The following is a 20,073-nucleotide window of genomic DNA, read 5'->3' as shown; positions in this document are numbered from 1 at the left end:
TTAGGCATAGGAAGGAGGCAGGGTATACTTTCAGGCCTCACCCTGGCTGGAAAGGATGCCTCGGTGTTTTGCAGCTTGAGGATTTAAGGGATTTTACTTTTTAGAGTTTTTCCCTGGATCCTCTGGTCTTGTCACATGGAGGGAAAATCCAGGGGCACCCATTAGATGTGGGTATATGAGACCTGCGTCTCAACTGCCGAAGTAAAAAAAAAAAAGAAGAAAAAGACAAAATGTTACTTTGGTTCTTCATCCACTTTGAAACAGGAAGCACATGAGTAGAAGGAGGGGGCGGTGGAGACTGGCAATACTGAGCATGCTGTGAGTCCCTGTGGCCTGTACTGTAACGATTGCTCCATTGATAGGGTGCTGATATTACTGCCAGTCTGGCTAGCCACCCCACATCGGAGTCAGGAGGTTGGGATGGCAAATCAAGGAAGAAGGAGAGAGAGAGAAAGATACAAAAAAGTGGGAGGAGATGGGAGGGGGAAGAGAAAGATGTGAAAGAGTGGGAGGTTGGGATGGTAGGATGGGGGAAGGGGAGGGATAGAAGAGGAGAGCTGGGGGAGGAGAGTGCTAGAGAGAAATGGGAAGGCTGATCATAAGAAAGAATGGGAGACATGTAAGGGGTGGGGGGATTGATGGGATGCCTGGGATAGGTAGGATATTGTGTTTCACATGTTTTATGTACCTGTTTTTCTATATATCAAAAAACTTTATGTGATGGTTTTAATAGTATGTTATAAAACATATGGAAGTTGTATGTGTTCTTTGAAAAAAATATTAATTACAACGAAAAAGAAAGGAGAGAAGGAAGGAGATAGATCAGACATGTGAGGAGAGGTACAAGAAGGAGAAAGACGGGGAGAATGAAGGCAAGGAAGGAGGAAGGAAGGTGAGGGGAGAGATAAGAAGGGATTGAGTGGGAGAGTGGAAATGCATGGATTCAGAGTTTAGAAGGAGGGGAGGATTGAGGGATTGGGCAGGGTGCTCAGAGATGCAAGGACCAGGCAATTTGGTGGGAGGTATGAGTAGGGGTGTATTAGATGGCCTGGGGGTGTGAGACAGTGCAGAAAAGTGGAAAGGACCTGGAGGGGGCTGGGGAGGGTTTGAGAGATAGAGGGCGTACTGCGCCCAGTTCTGACTCATTTAGCTTGAGTGTCTAGGCAGTCTTTTTCATTTCCCAGCTTCAAATACCAGAGAACTCAGTTCTTGAATACCAAATAACATTTATTAGAAAGTTGAACATTTCAGACTCACTGTGGATGTTAGAGTATCAAGGATATCCTCACAGACAGCAGAGTCCAGTTCAGCTGTTAAGTTTTTGAAAATCCAGTAGTCAGAGGAGAGAATTGCAACTTTGATAGAAGCTGTAGATACTAGTGAATAGTAGCAGGATAGGAATAAACAGGTGAAAAAGCGATGCTTTAGTGAGCTTGTAGAGGAAGACTTAGGGAAAGCTGCTAGGTTGCCAGGAGCCTCTTATAACTGAAAGTCTCTGCAGGAAATGAACAGACCCAGCCATTCCTTCAGGCACCAATGAACAGACCCAGGCATTCCTTCAGGAACCAATGAGTGCAGGCACTAAAACACAGATAGAGAGACAAAGCAAAATAGGAGAGATACAATAAGGAGCTCAGAATCATTCAAAGGCTAACCAGACTGGAGGGAGAGCTCCAAACCATGTAGAGATCTCAATCTGTTCAATATCAATAAGATGACACAGGGTGACAGCATAACAAAGCAACATACATACATATATTTAAATATACCGCAAAGGCAGAAGAGAGGGAGTCTGGGAATGAGCAAAAGGGAAGTGGTCTTTCTGATACCTACAAATGACCCAGATTGTCCACTGTCAGAAACAGGATATTGGGTTTGATGAACCATTGAACTGTTCCAGCATGATACTTCTTATGTTGAGAAGGACAAGTGTGTGATGGGGTTCAGAGATGGTGGAAATAGGGGAGCTGGGGAGGAGATGAAAGCAGAAATAGGAAGCTAGGTAGGGCGTAAGAGGCAGAAGAAAGGGAGTGAGTGACGCCTTCCACTGAAGTTGGTGAGGGGACCAGAGTCAGAGGAAGGTAGATGATGGTGAGAGAGGGATAAATATAGATGGCAGAAACAGGGAACGAGGGAGTGGATGAAAGAGGGGGAATAGATGGTTAGGGAGAGAAGGGGGAAATGGATGGTTGGAAACAGGATAAGAGTGGTAGGTAAGAGGTGAAAAGAGGGAGATTGAAGACTGGAGGAGGAGAAAGGGAAGGAGAATAGATGAAATTTAGCTATAAAAGGCTAGATAATCAAGAAAGAGAGAAATGGAGAAAACAAATGAAAAGGAATGATCAATGTCAGAGACAGATATAGGGAAGGAAGGGAAGAAGACAAGAGGAGAGAAGATATAGGAAATGAAAGAACTTTGAAGAACAGGAAGTGAAATAGAGAGATTACAAACTGGTTAAAAGACAGGAAACAGAGTAGGATTAAATGCTCAATTTTCTCAGTGGAAAAGGGTAAACAGTGGAGTGCCTCAGGGATCTGTACTTGGACAGGTACTTTTCAATATATTTATACATGATCTAGAAAGGAATCCGACGAGTGAGGTTATCAAATTTGCAGATGATACAAAATTGTTCAGAGTAGTTAAATCACAAGCAGATTGCGATACATTGCAAGAAGACCTTGCGAGACTGGAAGATTGGGCATCCAAATGGTGGATGAAATTTAATGTGGATAAGTGCAAGATGTTGCATATAGGGAAAAATAACCCATGCTATAGTTACACAATGTTAGGTTCCATATTAGGAGCTACCACCCAGGAAAATGATCTAGGCATCATAGTGGGTAACACATTGAAATCATCGGCTCAGTGTGCTGCAGCAGTCAAAAAAGCAAACAGAATGTTAGGAATTATTAGGAAGGGAATGGTTAATAGAACGGAAAATATCATAATGCCTCTGTATCGCTCCATGGTGAGACCGCACCTTGAATACTGTGTACAATTCTGGTCGCTGCATCTCAAAAAAGATATAATTGCAATGGAGAAGGTACAGAGAAGGGCAACCAAAATGATAAAGGGGATTGAACAGCTCCCCTATGAGGAAAGTCTAAAGAGGTTAGGGCTGTTCAGCTTGGAGAAGAGACACTTCTGCAGCCCTGGCGCTAGTGTGAAATGCTGGAAGGTAGGAAAAGAAGGAAGCGCCGTTGTTTGATGCCATTGACCTAGGCTGTCCTGCTGGCCCCTCTCCTCACTCTTTCCCAGTCTCTGCACCACCTGACTGATGCTATTTTTAAAGGCATGGTGACAGCTTGTCAGCAAGGTCTGATGCTGTTTTTAAACTTCCTGGGTTTGGGGGAAGGGGTAGTTGGGAATTGAGGTGGAGGGTAGAGGGGGGACCTGGGAATTGAGGGGGCAATTGTAGAAAATTGTAATGGGAGTGAGAACTTGAGAATTGAGGGGCAGGAAAAGTAGAGACTTAGGGGCGGATTTTAAGAGCCCTGCTCGCGTAAATCCGCCCAAAACCGGGCGGATTTACGTGAGCAGGGCCCTGCGCGCCGGTAAGCCTATTTTACATAGGCCTACCGGCGCGCGCAGAGCCCCGGGACTCGTGTAAGTCCCGGGGTTTTCGGAGGGGACGTGTCGGGGGGCGTGTCGGGGGGCGGGCCCGAACCGCGCGGCGTTTTCGGGGCATGTCGGGAGCGTTCCGGGGGCGGGCCCGGGGGCGTGGCTATGGCCCGGGGCGGCCCGGGGGCGTGGCCGCGCCCTCCGGACCCGCCCCCAGGTCGCGTCCCGGCGCGCAGGAGTCCCGCTGACGCGCGGGGATTTACGCCTCCCTCTGGGAGGCGTAAATCCCCCGACAAAGGTAAGGAGGGGGTTTAGACAGGGCCGGGCAGGTGGGTTAGAGAGGGGAAGGTGAGGGGAGGGCAAAGGAAAGTTCCCTCCGAGGCCGCTCCGATTTCGGAGCGGCCTCGGAGGGAACGGGGGTAGGCTGCGCGGCTCGGCGCGCGCCGGCTATACGAAATCGATAGCCTTGCGCGCGCCGATCCAGGATTTTAGCGGATACGCGCGGCTCCGCGCGTATCTACTAAAATCCAGCGTACTTTTGTTTGCGCCTGGAGCGCAAACAAAAGTAGGCTATTCGCGCTCGTTTTAAAATCCGCCCCTTAGTGTTTGTTTGGGAGAATGGGAAGAAAGTATCCTGTTTCCAATAGTGACCAATTCAAGTCACAAACTATCTGTCAGGATCCCAAACAGTAGATAGATCCCATGCTACTTACACCCAGGGATAAGTAGTGGCTTTCCCCAAGTCTATCTGGTTGTTAATAGTTTATGGAATTCTCCAGGAACTTGTCCAAACCTTTTTTAAATCTATGTGCACTAACTGCCTTTACTATACCCTCCAGCAATGAATTCCAAAGCGTAATTGTGCATTGAGTGAAAATTAATTTTCTTCAATTTGTTTTAGATATGCTACTTATTCACTTCATTGAATGTCCCCTAGTTTTGGAATTTTTTGAAAGAGTAAATAAGCAATTCACATTTACCTGCTCCATTCCGCTCATGATTTTATACATCTCTATCATATTTCTCCTCAGCCATCTCTTCTAGAAGCTGAAAAGAACCAACCTCTTTAGCTTTTCCTCCTAGGAGAGCCATTCAATCTCCTTTATCATTTTTCTTGCCTTTCTCTGTACCTTTTCCAATTCAACTATGTCTTTTTTGAAATGTGCCAACCAGAATTGCACATAGTGCTTAAAGGCTGAGTGAGGACTGGGGGTGGCGGGGAGTGTGGAAACTGGACAGTTGGGTTAGTTTTGCTGGGAGATAGGTGTAAGAGAGGAAGTTGAAGGGTAGGGAAAAGTCAAGAGGTGGTGTTGAGGGGATTGGGTAAAGAAGTGAAAAGGGATAGGTAGCTAAGCCAGTTACCCTCGTGTCTTCAGTTTAATTATCAGCATCTAAGAATGGGGGGAAACGGGAAGGACCCATGGGCCAGGTGCCCTGCATCTTTTAGGTACCTAGCACCACCCCTGGGAAAACCCCTCTCTGTCTCTGGGAAGGATCAGGATGAGAGAAGCTCTTTTGTTCCATCTCACACCCAGTGGCTGGCCTCTGAATATTTTTGTGGAGATTTTGTCTTTTGTTTCCAGAGGAAGTTTGCCATTACCCTGCCTGTCCAAGAGTGGGGGAAAAAGTAGAGTAATTTTTCTCTGCTGCACTGGACCTTTTATTTGAAAGAGCCCCTGTTTACCATATGAAGGGGAGAACTGTGAATAAGAGCTGTTCATCCATTGGAAGACCCCTAAGCCAGTCTCTGTCCCAAGAGAAGAGAGGAGATGGGGGAGTTTGGAGAATCTGAAATACATGTGGACCTCAGTTATTGTCTGGGAAGGGGTTGCACCACATCAAGGAGACCTCCGCCCACCTGGGATACGTGCCTTTCCATGACCTGGAGGGTGAGATCATTTCAGGAATCTAGTGCCAAGGGACACAGTCACAGATAGAGTTGCTGTTTGAGAATAACTTTGGGACATGGATGTAATCGGAGTCAAGTGTGTACGGTGCCAGTTAATTACTTTGAAAAATCTGCAGTAAACTTTAAGTTGGAACACCCAGCTAGACTGTCTCATCTATTTATTCTGGTACCTACATCTAGTCAGCAACATAAATCCAGTCAGGGCCGGCGCGTCCATTAGGCGAACTTAGGCGGTCGCCTATGGTGCCGGGGGGGCGCCGAAGAGCAACCAGGTGGTGCAGCGAGCGGATCCTATCCCGCTCGCAACAAAGAGGAGTAGAGATTCATTGGGCCGTGAGCAGCGTGCGCTGTTCGTGGCCTTGAGAAGCATAGTTGTGGCACGAATGAGGTAGGAGGAGTCGGTCCAGCAGGGGCGGCGCGAATGAGGGGGGCGGGCACAAGGCAGAAATCGCCTAGGGCACCTTCTAGCCTCGCACCAGTCCTGCATCCAGTGGACAGTTTTTCCCTTTACGCTAATGGGCCCTGGAGGGCCATCCTCTTCCCCCTGCCCTCCCCCACCAGCACCAGCACCACCTTTCAGAGAATCTGTGCCCGGGCTGTTGGATTGTACAGGGACTTAGCCCCGGGACCGAGTGTGAACTTCAGGGATAATACTAGAAGTGGGGCTTCATTAGATCTATCTACTTTTTTTTGCTAATAATTCTACGACAACCCATGAGCAACACTAAAACCCTCTTCCTTTTTACTCTCTCTTTGACTTTTTATGATGGCATGGGAAGAGAAATTTTAAAAATATTTTTCTACACAGGGAAAGGTCATATTTAGTCGACAAAACAGCATTTTAGCCGTGGAAATGGTGCTCTTTGAATATTGCTCTCCCTCCTTGCAGGTAAAATGCTGCATGTTGTTCAAGAATGCATGAAATATTGACCTGCGTTGTTTGGAGGTGCAGGCAGGGTTTAGTCGGGGGAGGCAGCAACATGTGCAGTTTTGTATTTACAAAACCCACACACTTTTGGTTTGAAAAAGGTGACGATCTCTGGGAGTAACTTTTATATCTGGGGAAATAATCAAAGCAAAATTATCCACATTGTTTCTCACTTTGGTAATTGGTGCAAATCCTGTAGGTCAAAACTACCCACGGAGTTTGCACCAGTGTGGGCAGTTTGAGTGTTGCCCTCCCATGTAAACCAGGCAGTATGAGTAAGGAGCATACTTTTTTTTTTTTTTTTTTTTTTTACAATTTGTTGTTTTAATGTGGAGTCAGGAGTAGAATAATATGTTGCAGAGTTCACTTCAAAATTCCCTTTGTATTGTGCATAGTTTGCCAGCCAGGTCACACCTGACTGGACACTTTTATGTAATATTGGGAGCACCTCGTAAAAGTTCCTGTGTGGATTTTCCCAAATTGTGCACCCATTCAGTTTCCTAAGTTTGTAAACATGCAGTTGTTTTGAATGGCTTGAATATGCAATAAGCCTTCAAAAGAATGTCTGCAAGAAATTAAAATCCTAGTCACCTAGCAATGCTGCACCTGATGTTATAATTCATCTCAAACGGAGGTTTTTCATTCACTTTTTATGGTAATTCATCGTGAGGTGTTAAGGCTTCGCCAACCGGTGGCGTTCAAGGGGCTCGCACGAAGACCTTTTGCCAAGCAGGCCAACAGCCAGTCCAGCCCTGCAATTATTGTAAAAATAGCAGCACCAACAGCAGAATTTAGCAGCTGCGGAAGGGGGCAGGCAGGAAATCCTACTCTGTACTCTTCTCCCACCTCCTCCCACTACGCCTATTGGCTGCCATAGAGCCCGGACAGATGAGCAGCAGCACGTGAAATTATCATTTCCTCCTTGCCTACTCTCCTGTGTTACTTGGATTGTGCCACCGAGCACAGCAACTGTGCTAGCTTCAACCCAACCATAAGGAAAAGAGAGGAGAGGGAGAGCAAAAAGTGAGGGCATGCACAAAGTGGGGAAGAAGGATTAAGAAAAGAAGAGGAGAAAACACCGTGGGGAGGAGGAGGGCCCTGAGGAGCCAGATTCCTACATAGCTGCTGGGAGGAAAAAACTGGGACTCTCTACTCAGGAGGGATGGAAGACGAGCACAAGCAGACCTGAAGGAGGTGAGAGAAGTTAGGCAACGGGTGAGAAGACGGGAGGAAAAGGAGGAAGCTGGTGGTGGGGATCATCATATGGATGCCAATGTGCCTTTCCTTTCAAGTAGATGCCACTGAGAAGGTGAGTCTCTTCCTGTTTTCTTTTCCTGCCCTCATCAGTGGCTTCTACCTACAAGAAAGGCATATCAGTGATTTCTGGCACTATCGTTTGTGTGCAAATGCTTCATGTTTGTTAGTGAGTGTGGAGAAAACTCGTGTGCCAATCACTATGCAGTGCCTCAGTCATTCCTTGTACTGGTTAATATGTATATGTCTGTGTGTATGTATGTGATCACAGATGCTTTCTTGAGCAATATAGGCAGGGGCAACTGAGCAAGCCCAAATGATCATTGGCTGCCAACATCTCCTATATTATGTCACTGCTACTGTTATTTGTAGAGATGCACTTCAGAAAACAAAAAGCAAAATTCTATGCATCATTTATCCATAATAACCAAGAATATCTATTTGGACTTTCATCTCATCAGATCTTTTCCCTCTCTCTTGAGCTCTTCATCCTCTTCTGCTTTAAGCATTCACACTCCTTCATACTGCTCTTACCTTTATTAGTCTGGTTGCATGCTGGGGTTCTGGGTCAGCCGAGGTGCTGCGCACAGCACCACCGCAGACCCAGGCACAGTTCTCTGACATTCAGAGCTGACAGGCTTTGGGTGCATCACAGAGGTCATTCTTTTCGCCTCCAGGGGGAGAGAGAGGACAACTTCCACTTCAGGGTTTCCTAGTGTTGCTGATAATGTGACCGTGCTGAAGGATTCGCTTACCTTCCCTCAAATCACTTCTCTGATATCAATTTTTTCTTTTTTTTTTTTTTTTTTAGGTTTTTATTGTTTCTACTCTGACTTTCACAATAGGCATAAGTATTTATTTTCAAGATAACAAAGCCCGAGAGTGCTAATAAGTATCATTAGAAAATTATAAGACCACACCACAAATTCCAGGAAGCCCACATCTTACCACATCCTTACTCTTCTCAAGCTTAGCTGTCTTGAACACCCTGATCCCTGTTTTCAATAGTCTGCGAAAGTCACCAAATAAGCATGTAAGTGGGCCTGCAGTGATTTATGCTAGTAGTTTATGAACCAGGCAGCAGAAGCCACACAGTTTATAAAATACCACATATTTCTGTCCTGAAACTATGCATGCATGTTTTAGTACACATTTAGGGGCGGATTTTAAGAGCCCTGCTCGCCGGTGCGCCTATGTTCAATAGGCCTACCGGCGCGTGCAGAGCCCCGGGACTCGCGTAAGTCCCGGGGTTTTTCGGGGGGGGGCGTGTCGGGCGTGGCCGATCAGTGCGGCGTTTTCGGGGCGGGACGCGGCGTTTTGGGGGTGGGCCCGGGGGCATGGTTTCGGCCAGGGGCGGTCCGGGGGCGGCCAGGGGCGGTCCGGGGGCACCCTCCGGAACCGCCCCCGGGTTGCGTCTAGGCGCGCGGGGATTTACTTCTCCCTCCGGGAGGCGTAAATCCCCCAACAAAGGTAGGGGGGGTTTAGACAGGGCCGGGGGGGTGGGTTAGGTAGGGGAAGGTGAGGGGAGGGTGATAGCGAATTCCCTCCGAGGCCGCTCCGATTTCAGAGCGGCCTCGGAGGGAACGGAGGTAGGCTGCGCGGCTCGGCGCGCGCCGGCTACACGAAATCGGTAGCCTTGCGCGCGCCGATCCAGGATTTTAGCGGATACGCGCGGCTACGCGAGTATCTACTAAAATCCCGTGTACTTTTGTTTGCGCCTGGAGCGCCAACAAAAGTACGCCAACGCGCCGTTTTTGAAAATCTACCCCTTATATTTATAATGCAGAAAAATGCATACTTTCTCTACAAATGCCCACATATAACATGTACATATAATAACCTATGTGCTATATAAATAATGCACATACTTTGCTTCTGAAAATACTTGTGCTCTTACTTGCAATCACCAGTTCACCCAGACCTCCACCAGTTCACCCACACACCCCCCCCCCCTCCACATCTCCCTGACCACCGTCCACTTAGCCAAATTTCCCATCCAAAAACATCAGAAAAAGGACAACGGCAGTTTCAGTGCCACGATTTGCCTAGCAGGTGTGAAAGTGCACAAACAAGTTTGGAAATGCATGTGCGTGTGCCGCCTACAAAATAGCACCTTGTGTGTGTGCTTTCCCCGTCCCGCAACCTGCCTGCACTGCCCCTTTTATTTTCCGTTAACATTTCCGCGTGACACCACAAGTACGCGCGCGCACCTGCGACGTTTCCCCAAAATAACTGCTTAGTTGTGCATATGCTGGTTTTCCACACGGAAACCTTCTGAAGATTAAACCTGTTAACTATTTAATTCTTCTGGACTTGATACTAACCACAGTAACCAGCGAAGGAAATGTGTTGTCTGGTTAGTAAAGAGTAAGACACATTCAACAAAGCTGAAGGACAGCAACTGTTCCAACAGCGGCAGACATCATTGTGTCTTCTGTCTAAACAGTAAGAATTAAAAGCTGCGTCCTAATTTGACAGGACTCTCCAATATAATCACAGGAGATACAGATAACACTGGGCAACAATGAAAGTGTTACTGACCTAAAAAGGTCCTACTCTGTGGTATCTTGATGTGCTGAACACGAATATGACCATGAAAAGTTTTTATTGGCTCTCGTTTTGAAGATATTTAATATAGTTCACTTTCTATGTTTAGTCATGTAAATTTATCCAGTAGGACTGTAAATAAGCCTAGAATGATGTAATATTGCATCATACTGCACAATACCATCATGCACACATCATCCAGAGTTTATTACATCATTTTCTGATGCAATGCAGTTCTACTGCCATGCTGCTGCTGAGTAAGCTGACGTCAGCAGTGTACTATATGAAGCCCAGTCAGAAAGGGTGAGCATTTGAAATATTCATGCTGGCTGACTACTGCTGGACACTCCGCAGAGATGCTCCCAAACAGGTGTACAAGAGACAAGCAAAGAAATCTAAGACGTAGTCTATGACTTCATTTTTCAAACGGTATTAACCGTAGGTCTCCTACTATTGGCATACAATTCAAGATGTAATTATATTATTGCATATTACAAAAAAACTAGAGCCAATTTTGCATTTTCACAGTCACATTCATGTTTAGCACATGGAAATGTATAAGAATTGACTAATTTCATTTCCGTAACATGACTTTTGTGAAAATTTGTTGCCCAGTGTAATTTGCCTCCTTCTTTCTCTCCTGTTTAAACAGAAATGGCCAGCTTTAAGCTGTTTTCTTTAAAAAGCATATTAGTGTATATATTCTAAAACATTATTTGTTAGCAAGTAACAGTTCGAGGCTGCTCTGTCTGGTGTTCCCCCATGTCCCACTGACTGGTGCAGTCCCAGTAAAGCGAGCTGTTTGCTGTTTGCCACAGGTGCACGGTACAGTAGATCTGCTCATACTGCAAGTAGGCTTCGGTGCAGCAGAGTCCATAGAAAGGCAGAGGGAAAACATCCCTTAATGCAACAAATTCATAATACAAGTGCTTCTGTCCTTTCTGCATCCAGTGGGTTAAAGAAAACTGAGAAATTTCTCACAGCCCCATGGGAGGACAAGAGATGATATGTTAACAGTTATGACACAGTGAGGCCATTTCACCCTCTCCCTTTTCTCACCCATTTTGTGTCTGATGATCCTTCATTGGCAACCGAAGTAAATGTAGGCTTGTAGTTGTGACAGTTTTTGCCTTTAATATATCTACTATGAAAAAACCTATTTACCCCTAGAGACTTTAGCACATCTGCCATTGTAATGCAATGGTTTGTTCCTGGCTGTGGCATCCAGTAAGAGTGACACTGCTGACATTCCTTTAATAAAGATTTACCCTTGGGAGTTCCTTACTGATAGAATGACTGATTTCAAGTTATTGCTTTTTTTTTTTTTAGCACAGATAAAAGTATAGATAACCAAACAAATCTGTGACAGTGTCTAGAAACCTAGAGCTGCTTATTCTGCTATCTAGGTCAGTACCCTTGGATTTCCACACAGGTATTTTGGGAGGAAGGTGGGGGGAGGAGATTATTTAAAGACGAAAGATACTTCCATGTTATATGTTCTATCTTGTGAAAAGTTGAGAGTGGTTTTGTGTAGGTGAAAACTAATCTTATCTATATTTCTGCTACTGGAAAACTTTTTTCATGCAGTTAGTGACCTTTGCTTATATTAATAAAAACAGTTTGTAGAATTCAGTGCTACATCAACTTACATAGCCTCAAATCCTATTGAAAACAATATGCAACCTTTGATAGTCCTATTTTGCATGGATGTATGCCACGAATCACAAAAATGATGCAATCAACATCTCATAGTTGTGTTTAATCACATTTACAGTGGCATCCAGCAACATTCACACTGCTGCATGGTGATGTGGCGTTTTGCCACAGAAGGTCATGCTTGCTTAATTCTACAAGTGTGATTTCCTTGATTGCCCACAGAATGGCTTTTGTGTAAGTTCAATGGTAAAATATTTTCTGCGCCACCTATTGAGGCTGTCAGCCTGTATGTGCCGGTTTGGCTGCAACGACTGCGAGATGAGCAGTTTAGATGCACAGTGACGGTGTTTAAACAGCAGTACACACACACACACCCCAGCAGCACCTATTAACTTCATTACAAATTTTAGATTTGTAAGTACTTTATAAATTTGTAATATATATATATATATATACACTTAGAGGTCGATTTTAAAAGCATTGCTCGCGCAAAAATGCCCACGTACGTCTGTTTGCCACGTGCGAACAATGCAGATTTTAAAAAAGCCGCAAAATACGCGCATATGTATCTGTGTGGCCATGAGGAATAAGAGGGCGGAAAAGAGGTGGGACATGAGCATTCCAGGGCGGGGCCAAGACTTACATGCGAAACTCCGAATTTTTAAAACAAAACCCGCAGTGCACGTACGCTAGATATCCACGTGACTTTACTGCTTCTCCTGATGAGGGCTTAAAAGACAGGGAAGGGGTCCATATCAGCCAGGCAGCGTGCAGGATGAAGAACCAGAGGGGTCTGAAAGACCTCGCTATGAACTGGACAAACTGGTGGACCAAGTGGAAAAGTGGCAGTGTGCCTCGTGCAGGCATGTTTTAAAATTCGCTCACAAACGTTTGTAAAAGCCGACATGATCCTATTGAAAACACACGTGCGCTAGCTGTGCTGGAGTAAACTCTTAAAATTAGGAACATACTTATGTGCAGTTGGTGCATTTTAAAATATACTCATGTAAGTGTGCGCACGATTACAAATTCTAGCATATCTTCACTCGCGGGGCCAATACGCAAGTGTATGGGCGCACGTACATTCGTTTTAAAATCAACCTCGTAATTTTTTACATTTTATAACGTGCCACAGGGCAGGATTACTCCACAGCTTGCAGTGGAACAATGCACTGAAGCTGCATCAGAAATACCAGCAGTGGGGTATGTCACTGAATTGTTGAGTTTGATTGACTGAATATCTCCTTAGTGCCTTGGGATCACTATTATACCTTATGATTTAAATCAGATGCATTTATAAACAAGAGTATATAAGAATGAAAGGAACAAAGGACTCATTAGGATTTAGTGACTGTAATTTATTTTAGAAAAGTGAAAATAAAATAAGTACAGTATATATTTCACACACAAGTACAGATATTTCATCAGTTTGTCAAATGTCTTCACACCTACTTATTTTGAATGATTTCATGAAGTCCATGTTGACTGTAAGCCATAGGATCTGGGTCACACTAACAGGATGAAACCTGAAAACCTTTTGGAATCACCTTGCTTATATACTAGAATTATTGGTATCCATTGCTAATTGCTAAATGGGTTGGTTGTTTATTTCCCCCAAAAAAATAATTCTATTGTGCTTTTTTTTTTTAACACAGCAAATCACATATATACATCATAGCTTGTGTTTTGAAAGCAATAGAGGATCAGATGAGTAAACTTTATAAGTGAAAGGTATATTAATAAAAATGTGTGCTCTTGAAGGTAGTGATCCAGATACACGGCAACAATGTAAACTGCAAATTTGCCCTCAAAGGACATCAGATAGGTTGTGCAGCAAGAGATAACTTTGTGTGCAAGAGAGTGATTGAGATTGCCAGTGGGAGTAAGCGTATGCCCTACACAACAACCATCGGCCATAAACACAAAAGGATCACTAGCACATGAGCAAGGAAATATCATTTTCCAACAGATAAGCCCTAAAACTGATACAATAAAGCTAGCGCTGATTATTTCCTTCTCGTTTTATCTAACGTTTTTTGTTCACACTTTACACAGCTTAATAAACATGAGCAAAGTTTGGGTATTAATTCTGTGCTGTTTTATACCCACTATAAATTATGTTTACAGTAACACATTTTAATTATTTAGCAAGTGCCCCAGCCTCACCGCGTGAAATGATCAGCATGAAAGAAAGGAAAGTGGACTATGAGTCAACTGGAACCAATGCCACCTACCATGGAAATAAAGGAGAGCACACTTCCAGGAAAGACACCATGACAGGTAGGACTGAAAATTCTGTAGGCCCTATTCAAACCATTACTGCCAGCATTTACAGACTGCATAGAGCAGTGGTTCTCAACCCTGTCCTGGGGACCCCCCCAGCCAGTTGGGTTTTCAGGATATCCACAATGAATATGCATGAGAGAAAATTTGCATGTTATGGAGGCAGTGTATGCAAATTTTCTCTCATGCATATTCATTGTGGATATCCTGAAAACCCGACTGGCTGGGGGGGTCCCCAGGACAGGGTTGAGAACCACTGGCATAGAGGGATATTTACGCACCAGAGAAATCCAAATGAGTTCTCCAGCATGTAAAACCCCTAATGCAGGCAGCATGCATAGGCAGAATAGGTCTGAATCTGGTCGAAACTTCTAAAATTGAGATATTTTGCACTAGAGTTGATCAGATTTAGGCGTTTTAAACTGATTGATATAGTGCCGACCTTATTAAGCTTTTACCCAGTGAGGTTTGAAATCAGCTGGAAACCAGTTTGAAATAGCTTGTCTTCAGCTGTCATGGAATGTGTTTAAAACTTGAGAGGAAACCTGATGAATGATACTTCAAGATAGTTAACTGAGGACTGTACTTTGCATAGATTAAGAGAAATTCTGTCTACCTGGACCAGTAAAGGAGAGAGTCAGCAAAGTTTTGTAGAAAATGTTTCCCAAGTGGATTAGTGATCCATGGAGAAAACAACGAAAGCAAGACATTGGCAGTGAAGGAAAGAAAACAATCAAAGATGATCCAAGTATCATTGTGTGATTCATGATTTATGTGAGGGGCTATTTTCTGCATACTCTTATTCACACAAATGGAATGAATGCACTTACGTTAAGACATACCACAACTGCTGAAACCTTTGTGACATTTTGATACCCAGAATATTTGGTGATTATACCACAAACTCTCCTGGGTATTACGGAAGGTGAATTGAAGTATTGTGAGTTCTCCCACCTTCCTCATCCAGCGTGGGCCATTTATTTTTATTAGCCCACCATGCCCCCATTCTTGGCTAATACATTTCATATAAAACAAATCGGAAGGCAGGCCCACGTAGCCAAGGCAAGAAACAACAAGGGGAAGGATTTTATTGTTAAATTTTATTTTCTACAGCCCGACTCCGGCCGAGTTTCGCCAATTCAGGCTGCATCAGGGGAGAGGTGGTTGTCAGCAGAATCAGGAAACCAATGCTCAGTTTTAGGAAGGAGCTTTGTTTACTACTTTATTACTACATGAAAGATTGTTTATGTAGTTATGTAACCATCTGAAGCAACATGAGCCCCTGATGCAGCCTGAATTGGCGAAACTCGGCCGGAGTCGGGCTCTAGAAAATAAAATTTAACAATAAAATCCTTCTACAACACAAGGTTGTCCCCTTGTTGTTTTTAATAAATTTCATAGCCAGGACTGTGGTTTCATCATCATTTTTGTTTATTTATATCACACTTTTCCAGCAGAGGAGTTCAAAATGAGTTATAGCAGGCCTTGGCTTTACAATGATTATATAGTACATCGACGAGCAAAATTCAACAAGTATAATTTACAGTTCACAATTTAAAATATTTTAAAGTGGATATTACAAGTAGTTCAGGCTTTACAATGAGAATAGACTACATTAGGAAATGGTATTCAACAAGTATAAGTTGTGTTCACTATGTAAAATATTATAAATGCATATATTACAACAAGATTTGGCAACAATAAGAGTAAAATACATCAGTAATAAAAAATCTGTAAATATAAGTAGGTGGAAATGAATGAGTGTGTTTTAGTTCGGCTTATTCAAGTCAGAAAAGGTGCAGACTGTGCAGGATCGAGTCTGCCTGTGGGTTACAGGCTGCTACAAATAGCCAGGTTTTTAATCACTTCCTAAAGCTAAGGAAGTCAAGCACAAGTCAGACCTCTAGTGGTAAAGAGTTCCAGAGGGTAGGGAATTGATCCTGAGAAACTTTTCTTCCTAGTGTTTGAAAATCACATTTCTTCAGGGGTTGGTATCACTAGGTGGGCTTGAGGTAGTGAGCTAGTAGTTAGGAGGGTATTGCAGGAGAAGTCGGTTGTCAAGATAGGATGGTGCCAGTCCCTAAAGGATCTTGAAGGCCAGGACCAGGTGTTATGATTTTGTCTGCTGTGCAGCCTCATTGTATCCTGATCCAGCCTGCTATGTCACCTTCCCACCAGCAGAGGCCTTCTGTGATCTCTGTTCCAAGCTACCCAAGCCATCTATTCACTGGCATCTGTTTCAGCCTGTAGGCAGCCTCCTCTCCACCAGGAGTTCTCAGTGAGTTTTATCTCCAATCTTGCCAAGCTCTGCCTTCCTGCCTGGACCACACCCAATCTCCAGCTCCATTTAACCCTGCCTTAGCAGAACCTAGATGCCATTTTATGGAGTCACTATTGGCTCTCTGACCTGGCCTTCTACTTTGTTCTATGCCTTGTGGCCTCTGGCCTTCTTGCTTCCTACTCTTTGCCTTGTGGCCTATGGGCATTCTTGCTCCTAGTACCTTTCTCTGTGGCCTATTCAGATATTACGCTGCCTTGTGGCCTATCTAGGCCTTTTCCTGCTCTTGCTCTGTGGCTTACTCTAGGCCTATCATTACCTTCTGGCCTTTGAGCCTGCCATTACCCTAGGCCTTGCTCTGAGGCCCACTCAGGCCTTACCTTGCTTAGTGGCCTTCAGGCTATTGTGTTCTCTGTTCTGTGTTTTCCTTGTCTGTTCCTAACCTTGTCTGCCTTGTCTCAGTCCTGCCCTTGTCTAGTCTTGTCATGCCCTGCCAGTCCAGTCTCCAGTATGCTTTGCCTTGCCCAAGCCTTTATTTGTATTCAGCCTAGTCCCTGCTAAATATCCAGTCCTCAGCCTGCTCCAGTATCCAATTCCTTGCCTGTTCCAATCTCCAGCCCTTAGTTCCCTGCCTGTACCTACACCCAGACCTCTACTTCCAGCCTGTCTCTGCCCACAACGTCCAGCCTGTATCTGCCCTGCCTTGACCTGCTTATCCAGTTAAGCCCAATTGGCTCCCGGCACCCAAGAGCCCAACCAGTGTGGAGGGGGCTGGCTAGGCAGAAGACTAGCCCAGCTTTCACATGATGTTCAGTTGGCGTACCCAAGTCCTACTGGTACCCAGAACGCAAGGGCTCAACCTGCGGGAGGAAGGAGCTGACTAGGCAGAAGACAGATCTAGCTTCTGTCCTGTCATCCTGCCTTGCTCCTGAGAGGGTATTTCCTGACCCCAGCCCTCTTGACACCAGGATTTTCAATAGGGTGCACTAGTGGGGTAATTCATTCAAATTTAAAGGCATTTAGCTTGGTTCATGCTGATGAGTTTTGTATCTGCTGTAGATTATGGTTTAGCTTTTTGGGTACCACCATGGAGGGAGTTGTAATAGTCTAAGTGGATGATTACACAGGCTTGAACCACTGTTTCAAAGGCAGGGTCATCAAACAAGTGAGCAGAGATGCGACAGTTGGAAGGTCGATTTTGTTACCGATAGTGTTTGGGCTTCAGTGTTGAGTCGGGAATCTAGGATGAAGTCTAGACTATAGTCTTAGTGCTTGAAGACTAGGGTCGGCGCGTGCAAGGGGGTGCACATTTGTGCTGCTGTGAGGTTGGGCAGAGGAGAAGAAGACCCTGAATGGAGGTCAGGCACTCTCTCATTCCTGCTGCAAATCAGTCTCACATGGTCTTCAGCTGATCTTTAAAGGCTGGGCACAGGTAGATGAAGTCAGCAGAAGGGGGAGGGGGGGGGAATCAGCCTGCATAGCTGTTCTCCTGGCTCTTCTTCCAATGAGTCCAGACCAGCAACTAGGTCAGTGCCTCTGTGGGTCGGACAGAGTTCCCTAAGGCCCTGGATGGAGATCAGGTGCTCAATTACTCCTGCTGCAAATCCAAATCAAAAGGTATTTCTACTAAGTTAAAACAATAATAAAATATTCTATCTAGTTTCTTTTTTCTAAGGGTTTTATTTCTGAAGGTATAAATTGATAGGAAATATTTTGAAGGTTGATGGTATATAATACGTACGGAACTTAAATGTTATTTGATTTGATCAGTCAATAAAGGTAGACTATAAATCGGATTTTAGATTAAATTAAATATGTTTAGAAATTAATACAGTTCTCATATTTACTCATTTGTCCCTAAAATTCTAATGAAATTGATTTACATATCTAAAAAATTCATTCATATTTTTTGATGATGGAATATTAGAAAAAAATAATGCCTCTCTAAAAATACATTTAGAAAATTGGGAGTATGTGTCTATATGCACAGTGGAAACAGCCAATAGTAAGAAAATAGTTGCCATCAACTTGGACAACATTTGAGTGTGTTGTAGAATGCAGTAGAAACAATAACTATACAACCAAACTAAGGGGCCAATGCAATACCATGCACAGTGGCTAGCACATGGATTAACACGCGACTGGGTGCCCATTTTCTGCACACAAATATTTCAAGATTTTATATAAGAACAAATACACAATCTGATTGACATGGAAAGAGTAATTTTGTTTAATACTGACACCATTAAAGGCATACAGGAGTTGAGTCACTAAATATCACATTAAAATTATTTTCATACGCATACTAAAATGTTATTACCATGCATGGTAAAAAGAGCATTAACATTCAGTTCGTTAAGCTAATACACAGCATGCATAAGGGCAAAAGGTCCATGCTAAATGAAGCATGGACTTCTTAATGTGTGCGTGTCAAGATCCCTCACATTAGATGGCCCAAAGTGCAAGGGACAGCTACCACAAGAGATCCCTCCCATCTTGACCTAGAAGAAGCCCCTTTGTGGACCAGCTAAAGTACTCCCACCTACTTCCAAATCAACCAAAGGCTTCTATAGGGGCACCCACACTCCATTTCAATAAAGTCTCAGATTTCAGCCCCCTTTTGATTCCCCTCCCCTATCGTATCCAGACACCTGCAGGAGGTATTTATATGTTTATTTTAAAAGATTTATAATCCGCGCCCTGCAAGATTAGGGGCGGTGTACAAATAATACACAAAAAAGCTCAAACATAAACAATATGGGGTAGATTTTCAAAGGGTTACGCGCGTAGGTAACATTATTTCGCATAGGCTCAGCAGCGCGCATAAGGGCTTTCCTCGGGGTGGGGGGCGTGTCGCGGAGGCGCATCATCTGGGGGCGTGGGCATGGTTCCGGCCCGGGGGCATTCCGGGGGCATGGCTGCGGCCTCCGGACCAGCCCCCGGACTGGAATCTGGTGCGCCGGCAGCCGTCCCGCGCGCGCGAGTTACACCTGCCTCGAGCAGGCGTAACTTTGGGAATAAAGGTAGGGGGGTGTAGATAGAGCTGGGGGGGGTGGGTTAGGTAGGGGAAAGGAGGGGAAAGTGGGGGGAGGTGGAAGGAAAGTTCCCTCCGAGGCCACTCCGATTTCGGAGCGGTCTCGGAGGGAACGGGTAGCGCGAGCAGGGCTCGGCGCGCGCAAGGTGCACAAATGTGCACCCCCTTGCATGTGCTGACATGGTGCACCTGGTGCACGAACAAAAGTATGCGCTCGCGCTTTTTTATAAAATGTACCCCTATGTATATAAAACATAATATAAGTAACAATTTCAGAGTGAAAGAACAAAGTTATCGGTGAGGCAACAAAAAGAGGCAGAGAGAGACAATAATGGCAAAAAAATCATTTATCAGTGTCAACTGTTTCGAATAACAGAAGTAAAGGGGAAGTCCAGTGTAAAAGGTATCAGGAATATATGGCTAGTCTGCTAAATCAAAAGTGTTTCTACAGAGAAACATTTTTAAGGCTTTTATAAATGCCTGCATGTTGATCATAGTTCAAAGCTCCTCGAGCAATGAATTCTAGAATAGAGGACCAACAACTGAAAACGCCCGGTCACGTGTTCAAGAAATGTACAAGTCAGGCAGAAGGTACCTCCTGCAAATCCCTAGGAGTGGATGT

At 44.6% G+C, this 20,073-nt stretch overlaps 1 protein-coding gene across 1 annotated transcript in view; it reads left to right on the top strand.

The window, feature by feature from the left end:
* The window catches only part of CTNND2 (catenin delta 2), a 2,320,710-nt gene that overhangs the window by 2,267,044 nt on the left and 33,593 nt on the right, over nt 1-20,073 (top strand). Inside the window, 1 exon segment of the mRNA XM_029590042.1 lies at nt 14,005-14,136. Within this exon segment, the coding sequence (XP_029445902.1) occupies nt 14,005-14,136 (132 nt within the window).

This window comes from Rhinatrema bivittatum, chromosome 2 (assembly GCF_901001135.1).
Source record: "Rhinatrema bivittatum chromosome 2, aRhiBiv1.1, whole genome shotgun sequence".
Taxonomy (NCBI): Eukaryota; Metazoa; Chordata; class Amphibia; order Gymnophiona; family Rhinatrematidae; genus Rhinatrema; species Rhinatrema bivittatum.
The sequence above is the reverse complement of the archived record's forward strand: the minus strand, read 5'-3'. Positions and strand labels throughout refer to the sequence as shown.